This window comes from Urtica dioica, chromosome 10 (assembly GCF_054948205.1).
Source record: "Urtica dioica subsp. dioica isolate 48M chromosome 10, U.dioica_male_clone48M_v1_H2, whole genome shotgun sequence".
NCBI classification, from domain to species: domain Eukaryota; kingdom Viridiplantae; phylum Streptophyta; class Magnoliopsida; order Rosales; family Urticaceae; genus Urtica; species Urtica dioica.
In genome coordinates, this window is record NC_142765.1 from 22,300,733 (window position 1) to 22,316,421 (window position 15,689).

Here is a 15,689-nt window from a genome sequence, read left to right on the forward strand (position 1 = left end):
GAATTTTTAAAAACCAAATATTCGGATTCGGATATAAAAAATGTAAGAAACCGAACCGAACCGATCTAGTTTCAGCCCTAGAACACATTAAATAATCGGTGGTTAATCTATGATTTGCTTTGAGGGGTATATTCGAAATTACGTGTGTAAAACACGAGATGTGGGTTTAACTTTTATAAGCTCTGTCATTTGAGTAACCAGTGCGACACACACATCGAAGTACATATGATGGTCATATGAGAATTGATCTTAATCCCGAGGTGGTCTTAGAATTCTAGATCATATTATTGTACTCTTTGATTCATTTTGTTATAGTCAATCGAGACTAAAATATTTGCGATTGAAGGTATGATCAATGTGGAATGAGATTAAGATATTACTAAATCTAGCTCTCTTGAAAAAGATTTAATGTTCACACACTTAAGAGTTGATTTAAAAACTGATAGATGATCCGGAATTTTGTAATATGATTGAAAAAATACTCTTTCATTGAGAAATCGATGGTACTTAGGCCTTCTATGTTACTTGAATGATATAACAATAAAATACACAATTCTCGACACCAGAGAAACCTAGAAGATCAATGAATAGGTAATGCCTATATCAATGATACTCTATTACGTACCGAGTAAATTATTCTATTAACAAGAGTGCGATATTGAGTTTTTGGAGCTTTCAAATTTAAATCATAGTTATTGGAGCTTGATTTATCGTGAAGAGATCCAAAGCTCGTGAAGAGAAGTCTTCTACAAAAAAGCAAGTATAATAATTATACAAATATTAGCTTAAATTCTCACATCGTCATTTAGTTTGAACGCCTACTATAACTTACAAGGTTAGAACTATAATCTCGATGATAATTTTATCATTTATTAGATTAAATTTTGATTCGTTATCTTTTACAACTAGAATTAGAACAGTAGATTCTTTAGTAGTTCAACATTTAATTAATTCGTTCTTTTATTCATTGAATTGTTTGAGTTACTAATACATTATTTAGATTTATCGTAGATCTTTAGAATATTTTGAGTTACTACCGTGAACTACATCATACAATACATCTAATTGATGATCAATATAGACAGACAAATAGATAATGGTCCGTCTATTCAATTCAGACTATTAATGTATCATTGAAATAATCAATCGTTATATGTCTCTCGTACCCCTTTCCTTAAGACATAATTGAAGGATTGTACGAGGTTGTTCGTATTTCATCTTAATATTAGCTTCTACCTTTCCATGCTTAGTTGGAAAAAACACAATAGTTACTTGTAACAACTCAATCCTTACCATGAACCACCTAATATTGAGAACAAGACTCACTAGAGTACTACTACCAAATAGCCGCAGTAGTAATAATGAATATTTCACATGGTGTCGTCCTAAGCACACAACACGCACAGGTCTCGGCCAGGCGCGTCGAGCCTCCTACACAAGAGGGAGGACGATAGGTTCAACATCAAGCTTGAACCGGATCAGATGAGCCTCAGTCTAACTCTCCAACAGGAAAATTTTCTTTTAAGCTAGTTATAATACCCCAATTACTAGTAATCTTAATAATCACTAATACGCCTAGCTGCTTGGAGTGCTCGGGATTGCGTTTTCGATACCAAATTTTACTTCGTGAGATAATTATTGTACTAATTTTAAAGATTCCTGCAAATAATTAAGATTATTCCGTGCCAAACATGTCTTTAGGACTTTTTCGTGTGATGTAATTAATGCTCACAAATCCAATCAACATCACAAATAAAACATTATCTTCCCAAAAAGAACATCTCTCTCTCTCTCTCTCCTTAGAATAGTTTCAGTTTCAACTTTCAAGTGTGTTTTATTTTTTTTTCTATTTTCACATTTAAGAATAAAAGTCCACCTCACATGCACAAAGCACTCAACCAACTGGCATAGAGTAGTTGAAGATTTCAGCTTCCAAGGAAACTGACTCGAAAAAAACATCATATTAAAATCACCGCAACTCTCTCTCTCTCTTCGTCTCCTAAACAACAAGATCGACGGACCGAGTCAAAACAGCGAATCTGATCATATCACATACCCGCAATGAAGAGCTCGCAGATGGGAGAGCTGAAGGCGATCTTCGCGCGGTTCGACATGGACGCCGACGGAAGCCTGACGCTGCTGGAGCTCGCCGCGCTCCTCCGCTCGCTCGGGCTGAAGCCGTCCGGCGAGCAGGTCCGGGCTCTTCTCTCCGACGTGGACGCCAACGGCAACGGCGCGGTGGAGTTCGAGGAGCTGGCGACGGCGATGGGGCTGAGACTGAGCGAGGACATCCTGGCGAACCAGGAGCAGCTTTTGGAGGTGTTCCGGTCCTTCGACAGGGACGGCAACGGCTTCATCACCGCCGCCGAGCTCGCCGGAGCCATGGCGAAGATGGGCCAGCCTCTGACGTACAAGGAGCTCAGGGACATGATCACTCAGGCCGATGCCGACGGCGACGGAGTCATCAGCTTTCACGAGTTCGCCACCGTCATGGCCCGATCCGCCTCCGATTACCTCGGCCTAGCTCTCTCCTGACCATCCATGGTCATCGATCAAACCAAACATATCATCTTTTGGGTGTGGATGTAAATTTTTGTATTAATTAATCACTCATCTTTCTCGTGGGGGACTAATCTTTTATCCTTAAATTGAATGGATGTGGCTCAGAATTTAATTATTATGTTTCTTATTTTTCTTTTTGGCTCCACTGTTTATGATTTATTTCTGATCTGTGCTTAAATGTTCATGAAATAACGTGTAAATCCTAACTTTACGAATGACTACAGATTGTTATTTTTTTTAGATTGATCTCAGACGCAAGATGATGACACGCTTCGGATTTACTATTCTTCTTATTATCTTCTTGCGAGAACAGTTCTTTTTAGAATACTTGTTAATTACTCTTGATGATTTGGCCATGAGAAAAAGCTACTTATTTTTATCATCAATTTTTTATTTTATTTTTTCTCCTGGAGTTTCCAGGTTTTGATCTTTAATAATGCGGAAATGATTTTGGTCACGAGGCCACTGACACGACACACCCCCAAAAAGTTATTCAAAAGTCGGAGTCGTGATGAATAGCATCCCTTGACCCAGCACAAGTTAGTTCTTACATTTTTAATTTTTTCCAGTTTCACTCTCATCATGAAAATTTTCGAAATCAAATTCAACCATTTTTTTTTATTAAACTATAAAAAAAGAATTAATTTCGAGATACACAATGTTTTTTTTTTTCCCAAGTCAACACTACAAATCAGCGGAAACCCAGCTTGATCCGGGACCCTTAGATATCTGCCGGGCATTCATGGTCTCTCTAACCTCACTCACACGATCCCATTTCCCAGCATCAGCGAGAGCATTAGAGAGAGCAAGGTACGCCCCCGGACGATCCCGGCCCTTCAACTTAAAAAGCTCGCCAGCCGCGACGTTCGCCAGCTCAGCGTCACCGTGAAGCCTACACGAGCTCAGAAGCGCGGCCCACACGTCCGAGCTCGGGTCCACGGGCATGGCCCGGACCAAGCCCCAAGCCCGGCCCAAATCCCCGGCCCGGCCGAGCAAATCGACCACGCAAGCGTAGTGCTCCATTTGGGGCTCGCTCATGGCCTCGAAGATCCCGAGCCCTTCCTCGACGAGCCCCGCGTGAGCGCAGGCCGAGAGGGCGCCGAGGAAGGTCACGGGGTTTGGCTCGACGTTTTGCCGTCTCATTGCCCCGAAAAGCTCGAGGGCTTCGCACGGGAAGCCGGACTTTCCGTAGCCGTCGATCATGGAGGTCCACGAGAAGACGTTCTTCTCGGGCATGTGGTCGAAGACGGTCCGAGCGTCGTCGACTTTTCCGCACTTCGAGTACGTGTCGATCAGAGCGCTCCCGATCTTCACGTCCCCGAAGAATTTCGTCTTCACGAGCTGGCCCTGGACCTATGCGAAAGGACCGGGGACGGAGTCAGAAATCAAACTTAGACTTGGACAAGTATCAACAAAAAAAGAAAGAAGAAAAAAATGTGCATAAATAGAGTCAATTTCTAAGAGGGGCAAAAAATTGAAGCTTGAGAAGAATATAAGAAAAATATTAAGAGGAGCAGATTTCTAATTTTGTCATATAAATAAATATATGAATGTATAAAAAAAAAACCTGCTAACATGGATGGAACTTGAAATTTTACAGCTGCCAAAAAATAAACTTTAGAAAAGATGTTAAGAGATGCTGATTTCTTGTAATTTTTTTTATATAACTATAAATAATTATGAATCAAACTGAAAGGGTTCAAAAATCAGACACAAATGGCCGAAAAAAAAATAGGAACAAGAAATTAATGTAGTAGTTTCAAATATATATATATATATATATATATATATATATATATATATTTAATGTAATTTGCAAGTATAAAATAAATAAATTAAGAGAACTCGATTTCCAATTCGTTACATAATTTTATTATTTATAAAAAACCATTCCACTAGAGAAATTATTTTTCATAAAAATGAAATAAAAAAAACACCTATCGAACAACGCCGTATAATTAAGAGAAGCCTATCCCTACCTACTTACATAAATTAAGAAAAAATAGAGCATTGGTATTCATCATCATTGCGCTCGAGTGTAATAAACTAAAAAATTTCAGTTCGAAAAGAAATGGGAACTAATATGAGTTTATAAAGATTATAAAATACGACTCTGACTGCCGATTGATTTCGAGATGAAACCCGTAATACTTTAAGATCTGCGATAATGAAAACCATTTTTCTGGATATAAAATACAGAAAATTAGGAAAATAGTCAATTTAAACATTTGACATTGCTAAATAATCAATGTTTGATAAATCTAATTAATCGTAAATAATGATGTGGCCTAATATATGGAATTGACTATTTATCTAAGATTTATGTCTAAAAATATATAAAAATGACTACTTACATGAGATTTACCAAACGTTGACTATTTAACCATATCAAACATTTAAGTTGGTTACTTCCCCCTAATAGACCCTATAAAATAATATTAATAACTACCTGTCGAGCCACGTCGTAGGCAGTGAGCGCGGCGCACGCCCCGACCACGCTGGCGAACGTCGAGATATTGGGTCGGAAACCCGACCGCTGCATATCCACGAAGATCTCGAGCGACCTCGAGGCTCGATCGCTCGATCGGCTATAACCCTCGATCATCGCATTGAAAACCACCACGTCTCTCTTCTCCACCGCGGTCCTCGCAAACACCTCTTCCGCGTCGTCGAACGAGCCTCGGTTCATGTAACCCGTGATCATCGACGTCGAACAAACCACGTCCGCGAACACGCTCTCCGACACCACCTCGAACACCCTCCTCGCGTACGAGACGTTCCCTGCTTTCACGTACGAGTCCACGAGCGCCGTGCAAACCACGTCGTCGAGATCGATCGCGAGTCTCATCATCAGAGCGTGGACGGTCCTTCCCAAGAACCCGGCGGCTTTGAGGATCATCGAGAGCGTGTACCCGTCGGGACGTTCGCCGGAGGAGACGAGTCTCCGGACGAGGCTCAGCGATTCGTCGACGAGTCCGCGCTTGACGTAGCCTGATATCACGTAGTTGTAGGCGGAGAGTGTTCTGTGAGGCAATTCGTCGAACACTTGGCGGGCGTAGTTCAGGTGGCCGCATTTCAAGTGGAGTATGAGGAGTTTTATGTGGATATTGGTGTTGGGTTTGTAGCCGGATTTGAGAACAAGGGCGTGGATTTTTTGACCGTGTGAAGGGTTATCTGAGTTGATGTACGATTGCAAGGCTGAGGAAATCGTGTCGCTACTTGGAAGAATTACATTTTTAAGGCTCACGAGCGACGAGAACGTTGATTTTCTCATACCCGTAATCTTTTTCCGACGTTGAAAACTCTTCGTTTATATTTCGCAACTAACGTGTCTAAGTTTTTGCTTATTTAAAGAAAATGTCTAAGATTCGCGATACCGCGGCGAATAAATATTTTTGTTTTTGCTAAATTGAATAGAGTATAATACATAAACTTTTATAGCAGCACTTCCATTAATCATTTTTCTTCTTAACATATTTACCAATTTTTTTTTATTTTTAAAGAGTTTCATACCCGTACTTTATAGTTTTTATTTTATTTTTGGTAATTGATATGTTGTGTTAGAAAATAATACGTAAATAATATTTATTTTACGGAACAAAAGACAATTTGATAGTAGAAGACACGACGGAAAACACTAAAGGTCGAGGACCGTTCAACGGTTTCCTTAAAGTAATATTGTCATCCCACAGGTACCGGAATCGACGAGTAAATTACCTTTCAGGATACAACGACGGAAATGAGAAGAACTTTGCATCAAACGAACTTCTCCGGCGAACTAGAACCCGTAGCAGAATCGAACACCGACTACAAAAAAAAAACAAAGCAATTTCGGAGAGAAATGAAAGATTAGAGAGAACTGTGTGTATTGGTGTGTTTCGAATGAGAGGTAGATGTTTCTATTTATAGGCCAAGGTCTCAGAAGTTACAACCTCCAGACTCACAAAACCGTCCAGCCATTATGACAATTAAACACCATTAACGCTCACTAATGACACGGTTAAAAACATTTGCTCAGCTCAAAACAACTCAACATCAATGCATGATCGTCCAGCATTAATGCACGGTACAAAGCTAATTTCCACCATAACAACACAAGTTATTTGTGGAATTAACAAATTTATGAAGTGAAAATTTCAATAAAAATATAGAATTGGACCAAGGCCCAAGCCCGAGACATTCCCGCTGCGGCGGCTCGCGCGAGGGGTTAAGAGTTAACCCACCCACACTCTTCTCTCTTGTATTTGCTTATCCACTAAAGAAAGATGATAGTATATATACACTACACAACAAACTTACCCAACCCATATGGAACTTTTGAACTTCATATCATTTACACATAACAAATGTGTTCGTTAAGCATACTTTGAGCATCAATTTCTCATTCATTATAGCTCCGATTTTGGCAAACTTATAATCGATATTATACCCTATTCCGCAAGGAAGAATAATACGAAGGAATTATCAAATTTCGTTGAGTGGACCCCACTCAAATATTTGCCTAAAGTCAGCAACCCATTAGATAATAAATACACTTCTATTATCAAAACTCTCTATTATTCCAACATGTTGTTTATTTCGATTATTTTTTCTTTTGCAAGGGGATTTCAATATCAATTTCAAATTAATTGTTTGTTCTAATCTCTTTAATCCGAATTCGGATTCATGTTCTTCATGACAATTTCAATATTCTTTTGGTTGATGAATTCACTTTCACGTCGATGCAGCTTAATTTCAAGCTATGTGCACTATGTTGTTTGCTTTATCCCTTGTCTTGATTGACGAATAAGACTTAGCTCCTAATCATTACATTTTTCGTGCTTTGGAGATTAAAATTGGCTCAAATTATTATTATTATTATTTTTTTATAGAACATGGTTTGAAGAAAAAATTTACTCTAGTGAAATTTATCTCTAGTAAATATGTATGAAGCATCCTATGTATACCTGGTAAATATGTAAATATGTATTAACCATTTGATGTAACTTTCCTTTGGCAAGTAAAATTACCATGCAAAATAGAGGTTATTGTGTTCTTGTCTAATTCGAACAGCCCAGGTTCATTGAAGGTGCAAATTTGTAAAGCTTTTAATATATATTAATATGGTCCGATTATTATATGATTTTGAACTCTTAAATAGGCTAAATAGATCAGGGAAGACGTGCATGAAAGAAACTGAAAGGGAAAACTGAATCTGACATAATTCATCAATATGGTACATCTTGTAATCAATGTGAGAAAATACCAAAGAAAACTATAGCCCAAAATCTCTACCCTGAAAAACCAGGGAAAAGAGGCACTTGAGAGATCCTCTTTTTATTTTCCCCCTCTCGTCAAGCACCGAACAAAATCTGGTATATATATATTCCGAATATTACATATGTACACTTAAAAAAAATGAAAAAATAAAAAATTTCCTCTAGAGCCGAAAAAAAAAAACTGTACATAAATGTGGGAAGTGTCAGACTAATAAGTCGGGGTTGAAGTCGAATCTCTTCGACCTGGCCTCGATCCTGGCGGTGTATCCCACGGTGGTGGGCCGTATCGACCTCTGTCTGACGACCTGGCAGTACTCGGGATCGTCGGAGTGACCGTCTTTCCTCATCCACTGGATCATCTGGTGGTGCATCGGGAAGAACCTGATCTGCACCGACGCGTACGCGAAATACGGCAGCAGCGAGGCCGTGACGGCCAATAGGGTGACGAGCCAGTACGTCGGGGCGGGCCCGCAGGCCTCGGACAGGACCCGGAACGCGGTGGTGGACAGGTAAGGGGCGGCGGCCCCGTACGCCAGCTGGAAGAGGTACCAAAAGACGATCCCGCCCCAGACGAAGGCGTGCTGGACGTAGGTGAAGTAGGTGATGGAGAGCGCCATCTGGCAGTTCACGGCCCACACGACACACGTGTACATCGTGGCTCCCAGCACCTCGAGCCCCGCCACCTCGCCGCCGCTCCGGAAGGCTTGGTGTTCGAGGGATCGAGTGCAGAGGAAGAATATGAGGACAGCTGTCAGGGCTCCGTTGAACGCCCAGCCCAAGATCCGGGCCCAGCTGAACAACACGTTCTGTATGCCTTCTTGGTACAGCAACGGAAACTGTTTTGGATGTAAGAATGGGATATGGAAGTTTCAGCTCATCGACATTTTCGTTATTTTTTTAGCGCAAATAATTTTCTGAACAAAATGGTGTAATACTAATTTGGAACTTTTAGCATGAAAGAATAATTTTGGAGATGTTGTTCGGATTACCTTGAGACAGAACTTGGCTGTGACGTCTTTGTCGAAAACTCCCAATGCGATGACGGGAAGGGAGGTGAAAAAGACGTTGTAGAGGGAGAGATACCAATCGTTGTACAAGGGTTGGCCCGCGAATGATGAGTATATCCCGTACAAGAAGAGGGTTAAGCCGAAAGCGATGTTCTTGTAGAAGAAATAGCATATCTGCCAACATAAAACCATGGATAAAAAAAGGTTATTTAGCATATATACCTTAGACTCAATATTTCAAGTGACATTTTGGTTCAAACTAAATTTTTGAATAAAATGTCATCACTATTTACGATTAAAAACCAAACAAAAGATAACTCAATACAATCAGAAAGACTTCTGTGTGAGTTTGCTTACCATTGATGAAATTCTTCTGTAGCACCAGTGGCCATGAACAAGCAGCAAGCGTTCCAAGTAACGGAACTGCGCGATTGCAATGTCGCTCGACATCACTGCCTAAAATACGGAGAGACAACGAACGAACAAAATGAGTATATTGAATCAAAAGAAACCTCACATGGGATTTATTGATTAGATACTTTAATATGTGAATGAGTATATACACATATTTTTACCTGCATTCCTTCAACGCCGCTGATACCAATACCAATGTCAGCTTCTTGGAGCATTCCAACATCGTTAGCTCCGTCTCCGATCGCCAGAGTTGTGTTACCGGTTCTAGTCTTAACCAGTCTTGTGACCTGAATCGAGCCTCTATTAGACTAAAGCATTCTTTTTTTTTTCTTTTCTTTTCTTTTCTTTTTTGTAACAAGCAAGCAAAAACTGAGGGAAAATGCATTCGAAACTTACAAGTGCTTTTTGTTTCGGCGACGACCTGCAACATATAACCGAAGCGCAGCCAATGGCAAGGTCTAAAAACATTTCTTTTACATCGTCTTGTAATGCGTAAGTGAGAGACTTTCCATCGATGATTAAAGCCAATGCCTCAGACTTTTCGTTCGTTGTGTATAGCATTTGCTTTGCAGCCGATATCTGTTGAATTATGCTCGCTTTGATACCCTATGAAGACAAGGTTTGATTTCTTAGCTCGAGAGTCTAATATTCTTTCCACAAATGGAAAAGAAATCATGATCATGAGAATAAGAGTTTACCGAGACTGCAGCAGTGGATTTGTCTTCGATTTTCTCCAACGCTTTTGCTTCGGGAGTCTCAGAGCTAATTATTATCTGCTTCATCTCTTGTCTGAGCAAACTACATGCAAACCTGGAATCGAAAAAGAGAAATAAATGCAATCAGGACAGTCCATGATTTTGGCACCAAGGCCTTGTTTGATAAAGTTTTCGTTTAAATGAACAATGATGATATCTGCCCTCTAAATGACACAGAATGATCTTCACTTTCCAAATTTTTTTTTTCAATTTTGTAAAACATACCCGATATTGATCGCTGTCTCCATTTTATCACCGGTCAACACCCAGATTTTAATCCCGGCCTGTGCAAGCTTGTCAATGCACTCCGGAACCTATTTTATAAGAACCAACACAGACAAGCCTTATTTAGTCCAAAAACACCTAGATTTCATTTCAATAAGTTTTTTTAGTCCCGAATTTACACGCACCCCATTTTGTAGCTTGTCCTCGACAGCGGTGGCACCGAGGAGAATCAGTTCCCTCTCAACTTTCTCAGCCACGGCCTCGACCATTTCCTCTCTGTCTGCACTCACGGCGCTCTTGGCCTCCGTGATTGCCTTGTTGAAATCGTTGTACTCTTCTTCGTCGATCATTCGGTACGCCACCACCAACGTCCTCAAACCCGCGTCCGCGTATTCGTCAATGTGTCTCTTTGTCCTCTCTTCGAACTCCCTCCCGTTCTTTGCCAGCTTTTCGAACATGACACTGCTTGTAGAGAACCATCTTAATTAAGTACCATCACAAGGAAAATCCACGTATGATTTTCTAATTCATCCATTAACTGGAAGCTCCTGACTATATCAACTGCACTGAATTTATTGAGCTTCCATCTCGGAGGATCTTTTTCTACTACCATTTCTTGAGTACCAAGCAAAGCAAGTAAACTCTGTTTGTGTCGTGCATTACAAATATTCATACAAATTGCAGGGTATTTGAGAGACATGTATTCAACAAAAGGAAGATCATACCTATTTTGAGACTTAGCAACTTCTGATTATTCTAAATTCGTTTTAATTATATGCATAATCTAACTACTACCATTTCTTGAGTACCAAGCAAAGCAAGCAAACTCGTTTGTGTTGCGAAATTAAAAAAATAATATTAAGCAATTTGCAGGGTATTCGAGAGACGCCTCTATTCTACCAAACGAACTTCTAAACGCATTCCTTTACCAACTCCAAATAATAATAATAATTAGCAACAAAAAGTCTGAGTATTAAAACCTGTCTGCGCCTTTAGTAATCAGCAGTATCTTTCCCTTGTCGTCTCTCACAATCACGGACATTCGCTTTCTTGAGCTACTAAACTCTAGTACGTTCAAAAGCTTATATTTTCTGTGAGATAAAAAAAAAAAAAAAAAAAAACCCAGATATAAGTTCTTGATTTCTTTTTAATAAACGTAATAAACAAAGAATCATATGACAAGAATATCAGTGAAATTTATAATATTTTCATCAGCCAATGACATTTCCATGAAATTGAATCATCAGCAACTGGAATTTGGAAACTTGGCTATAAAATTCTGCAGATAGGCTTACCGTTGGACTTGAGTGGCAGAGATGGGATCGAGCTCCTGGATTGAGATGGTGGTGTGAGTCCTGTCGTAGAACTTGAATCCGAGCTCCCTTGCCGCGATCACAAAAGCCGCCTCGTCCGGCGATTCCGCTTCGTACGTCATCGTCCCCGTCTCTTCGTCCACTTCCGGCAAAGCCGTGTGACATATCGCCAGCGACCTCAGAAACATCCGTATCACATTCGCTCTAGGCTCCTATTTGCATCATTCATTCTCATCCATGAATATAACTAATATAGATAGAAATAGCTGATAGTAAAAGGCTTTTGTTATCTTTTTGTTTTGGTAGTTCTATTCATACCTTTGTCCATCTACCGTTGGCGATTCGTTCGTCGGTGAAGTTGAAGCCTTTGATTGTCGACGGCTTTGCATCGACGCGATCACGATCACGATCGCGATTTATAGATGCCTTGTTCGTCTTATTGGCCATGGCGATCTCCACTTCGGTGACTCCGCGGCCATAGGCTGTCCCGGCGATGGAGCACTTGATGAACTCCATGGAGTTGCAAGTCAACGTCCCGGTCTTGTCCGAAAGAATCGTGTCGACTTGACCGAGCTCTTCGTTGAGGTTCGAGGTCCTCGCCCGAGCCGGCTTATCGGTCTCCTCGTGGTACATTTTCAGATCGCGGTTGATGAACACGCTCTGAAGGACTTTCACGATCTCGATCGAGACGTACAGCGAGATCGGAATCAGATAGCTGTAGAGCATCAAAGCCGTCAAGAATTGAAGAATCGCCGCGATCGCCCATCGATTCGGATCGTAGTACACCGTCGTCTCGTCCGGCCGGAGATACCACCGATTCCGACCTTCTTCTAGGTCATCCTTCGTAGCAACGCCGAAATAAACAGCTCCGACGAAAGACATCGAAACCAGAAGCGCGAACAAGAAATACACGATCTTGTCCATCCTCCGCTCGATCTTGCTCCGCTTCGAAGGCGGCGGAGTCGAGTTCTGCATCACCTTCGTATCGTTTCCGGCGAAAATCACGACGCCATAGACGAACTCCGTGTTCCTCAACTTCGAGTCTCGGAGCAAGAGCTGTTCAGGCGAGAGAGGGTAGTTTTGTCCTTCCACCTCCAAACTTCCGACGAAGGTGTACAGATTGGCGTTCGGATCTTCGCATCTGATAACGGCCTTGAAATCTGCGAAGCTCGAGTCGTCGTTGAGGTTCGAAGTTGACTCCGCGGACTGCTTGAGTTTGAGATTGGTTTCACCGTCGAGGTTTGTGGTTTCGACGTAGCAGATCGCTTCTTCGAAGTTGGAGGAGAGAAGAATGAGATCCGCCGGAAAAAATTGATCTTTTTCCACTCTCACCACGTCGCCGACTCTCAGATCCTTCCATTTCGTGTCCTCGAATATTCCCTCGCCGGAATGTGCCTTCACTTTCCGTTTGTTCACTTCAATGTCCTAACACAAGTCATGTCAAATTAAAAATAATAAATAATAATTTAAAGTCCATATCCATATCATTTAGAAGCCATAAAAATTAACATTATCATTAAAAAAAAAAAAAAAAAAACATAAAGAACAAATTTTCATAGTTCCCGAAGAAAGATTTTAAGTGGACAAAAATATGGACAGTCAAAGCTCCCAACTATCTTAATTAAATGGAACAAAATTTACTACTAATACAGGCTTCCTTTAAAACACTTAATTGAAGTCAAATATAAGCAAGAAAGGTTAGCAATATAAACATTTAATTTTAAATAAGATTTTTAAGTTTCAATGAAAACACGAACGGCCCAACAAATAAAAGAGTAAACGAAAAACATGATATCTTGGATAATTAAATTTACTACTAATGCCAGGCTTCCTTTTCAACGCTTAATTGTAAGTCAAATGACTCAAATCTAAGCAAAAAAAGATTAGCAATATGTACATATAAACTTTAAAAAAAAAAAAAAACTGATAATGCCCAGTTTTCATTAAAAACGAAAATGGCCAACCATATAAAAAGAAAAAGAAAAAAAAGAGACTATTATTGTTCAATAAAATCCAACAAAATTTACTAATAATGCCAAGCTCTTATTTCATTATTTTTTTTAAGTGCCAAGCTTCCTTTTTTTTTTTTTTAAACTCCCAAGCTCCCTTTTAAACGCTTAAATGTTAAGTCAAATTCAAGCCAGAAAGATTAGGCACTACTATGAACATTAAACTAACAAAAATTAATCCTTCAAAAAAAAAAAAAAAAAAAAGCTAACAAAAATTAACGTTGACCAATAATACGAAGCTTCCACTCAAACAAGAAGGGGGAAACAAATTTTAAAAATAAATTAAAAAATTAAAAAAAAAAAACATGATTACCTTGGTCAATTAAATCCCACAAAATTTACTACCAATGCCAGGCTATCCTACTATCTAAAAGCAATGAATGATTGACAATATAATAATGCCAAGCTTCAAAGTAAAAAAAAAAAAAAATGGCAAAACAAATCTAAACAATTTAAAAAAAAAAAAGAAAAAAAGTTACTTGTTGTTTTCTCTTCCAATCTTCGAGCATCTCTTTGGCCATAGTGACGCCCATAACGACGACGAGCGGTACGACGTTGCTGACGGCGGAGTACGGCGAGAGAGGCGTGAACGACAAGACAGCGCAGAGCAGGAAATACACGTTCGCCACTCTCCTGAACTGCTCGAACAGCGACTTCGGGAAAAAAGTCGCCACCGTGTACTTGGTCGTCGTTACGTAATTACCCCCGTAACTCGCCGGAATTACGTCATCGGAGTCGCCGCAGTGGACCACCCTCGAGAATCCCGGGCCTCCGATCAGCGAGTGGTCGGTCTTGAACGACGCTCTCCCACACGAGAACGCGTGGATTCTGCTGAACTGTTGCTTCTTTCTTCTTCCTCTTGCTTTACCCATTAATTTATCTATGTACAGTTTACGATGATAAATATTAAGACCTAATAACTAATTAACCAAACCCTAATTAGTGGGTAACGGAAATGAATCTGGGAGAGAAAGAGTTGCTTCTTTTTTTTTCTTTTTTTTTTCCCTATACAAATGAATTGAAGAAAAGCTACTACACCGAGGGCTATGTATGGTAGGAGAGAAACGTGATGAACAATCCTTCTCTCTTTCTCCAATTTTTTTTTTCTAATGTACGTCTTAAGAAATTTAATAAATATCAACTATGTACAATAATAAAATGACAGCTTTGACTTTTCTAGGCTCTCTAGCTAAAAGCAAAGCATCGCCAAAATCCAACGTGGTCTTTAGTTTTGTGCTAACTTCGTAAATATTTTATAATTTATATACACACCAATGGATTTGATCCCTGTGGCGTTCTTTTGTTGTTGTGGGGTTTCTTTGAATTTCATCAAATGATTATGAATGGAATATACCCAAAAAAAAAAAAAAAAATTACTTCCCCCCTTGAATTATTTGACTATTTCTCAGGTTCTCCTCGTGATTTTAATTTGTCGCGTCTTTTTAAAATTAATTGACCATGAAAAACGATTTGAACAGTCAATTTCGTGTATCTTGTATAAGTTGTATTTGAATTAAGATGATATAAATAAGTAAAATGGTATACAATGCGTAGTTTGAATCATCGTCTAATTTAGAAAATAGTTTAAAGATTGTATCTCTCGAGAACCAGTAAAATTTAGGAACTCCAGAGGTGACGGTAACATTTAAAGGACTGCGATTGGTGAAAAAATTATGTAAAAATTAAAAGTTTGTAATTATATGTTAGATGAGAAAATAATAAACTTCTTAAATTATTAATGTATTATAATCAAAGAGATTTTCGAACTAGCTATAGAATTATACTAAATGAAGTGTGTACATTTTGTTTACACGATGTGTCATCACTTGATTTTAATTTTGAATATCATTTTACGGTTTAAGCTCCTAATTATTATTTTTTTTTTTTTTGTGAAAATGTGTTTGATATTTATATATATGAATATTTCTTCTAGTGTCTAATGAAAAGTCTCGTGTTTGGTTAAAAAAAAAAGTATATATTGCAACATATCACTATAGTAAATAAGTGAACATATATTACACAGCATATTGCACCATATCATTATAGTAATAAATAAAATATGTGTACATGTATTACACATCATATTTATGATACGCGTCATATCACCAAAAATAAAAACTTCAAAAAATAAAAATAAAAATCTCCA

General features: G+C 39.2%; 3 protein-coding genes across 3 annotated transcripts; 1 reads left to right on the plus strand and 2 right to left on the minus strand.

Moving 5' to 3' along the window:
• The first annotated feature begins 1,880 nt into the window (after positions 1-1,880).
• Positions 1,881-2,689, plus strand: LOC149384075 (putative calcium-binding protein CML15). Its single transcript, XM_089628517.1, has one exon. It carries the CDS (start codon positions 2,062-2,064, stop codon positions 2,533-2,535), a length of 474 nt encoding a protein of 157 aa, XP_089484643.1. The 5' UTR covers positions 1,881-2,061; the 3' UTR covers positions 2,536-2,689.
• Positions 2,690-3,223: 534 nt separating this feature from the next.
• Positions 3,224-5,967, minus strand: LOC149384076 (Tetratricopeptide repeat (TPR)-like superfamily protein). Its single transcript, XM_089628081.1, has 2 exons — positions 5,012-5,967; positions 3,224-3,915 (listed from the first exon to the last, which is right to left on the minus strand). The coding sequence occupies exons 1-2, from the start codon at positions 5,834-5,836 to the stop codon at positions 3,247-3,249; spliced, it is 1,494 nt and encodes a 497-aa protein (XP_089484207.1). The 5' UTR covers positions 5,837-5,967; the 3' UTR covers positions 3,224-3,246.
• A 1,778-nt stretch (positions 5,968-7,745) lies between these two features.
• Positions 7,746-14,757, minus strand: LOC149384077 (phospholipid-transporting ATPase 10-like). Its single transcript, XM_089628079.1, has 12 exons — positions 14,023-14,757; positions 11,853-12,959; positions 11,517-11,746; positions 11,202-11,312; positions 10,407-10,683; positions 10,222-10,310; positions 9,940-10,051; positions 9,638-9,847; positions 9,403-9,528; positions 9,185-9,283; positions 8,810-9,001; positions 7,746-8,656 (listed from the first exon to the last, which is right to left on the minus strand). Exons 1-12 carry the CDS (start codon positions 14,413-14,415, stop codon positions 8,024-8,026), a joined length of 3,579 nt encoding a protein of 1,192 aa, XP_089484205.1. The 5' UTR covers positions 14,416-14,757; the 3' UTR covers positions 7,746-8,023.
• Positions 14,758-15,689: the final 932 nt, after the last annotated feature.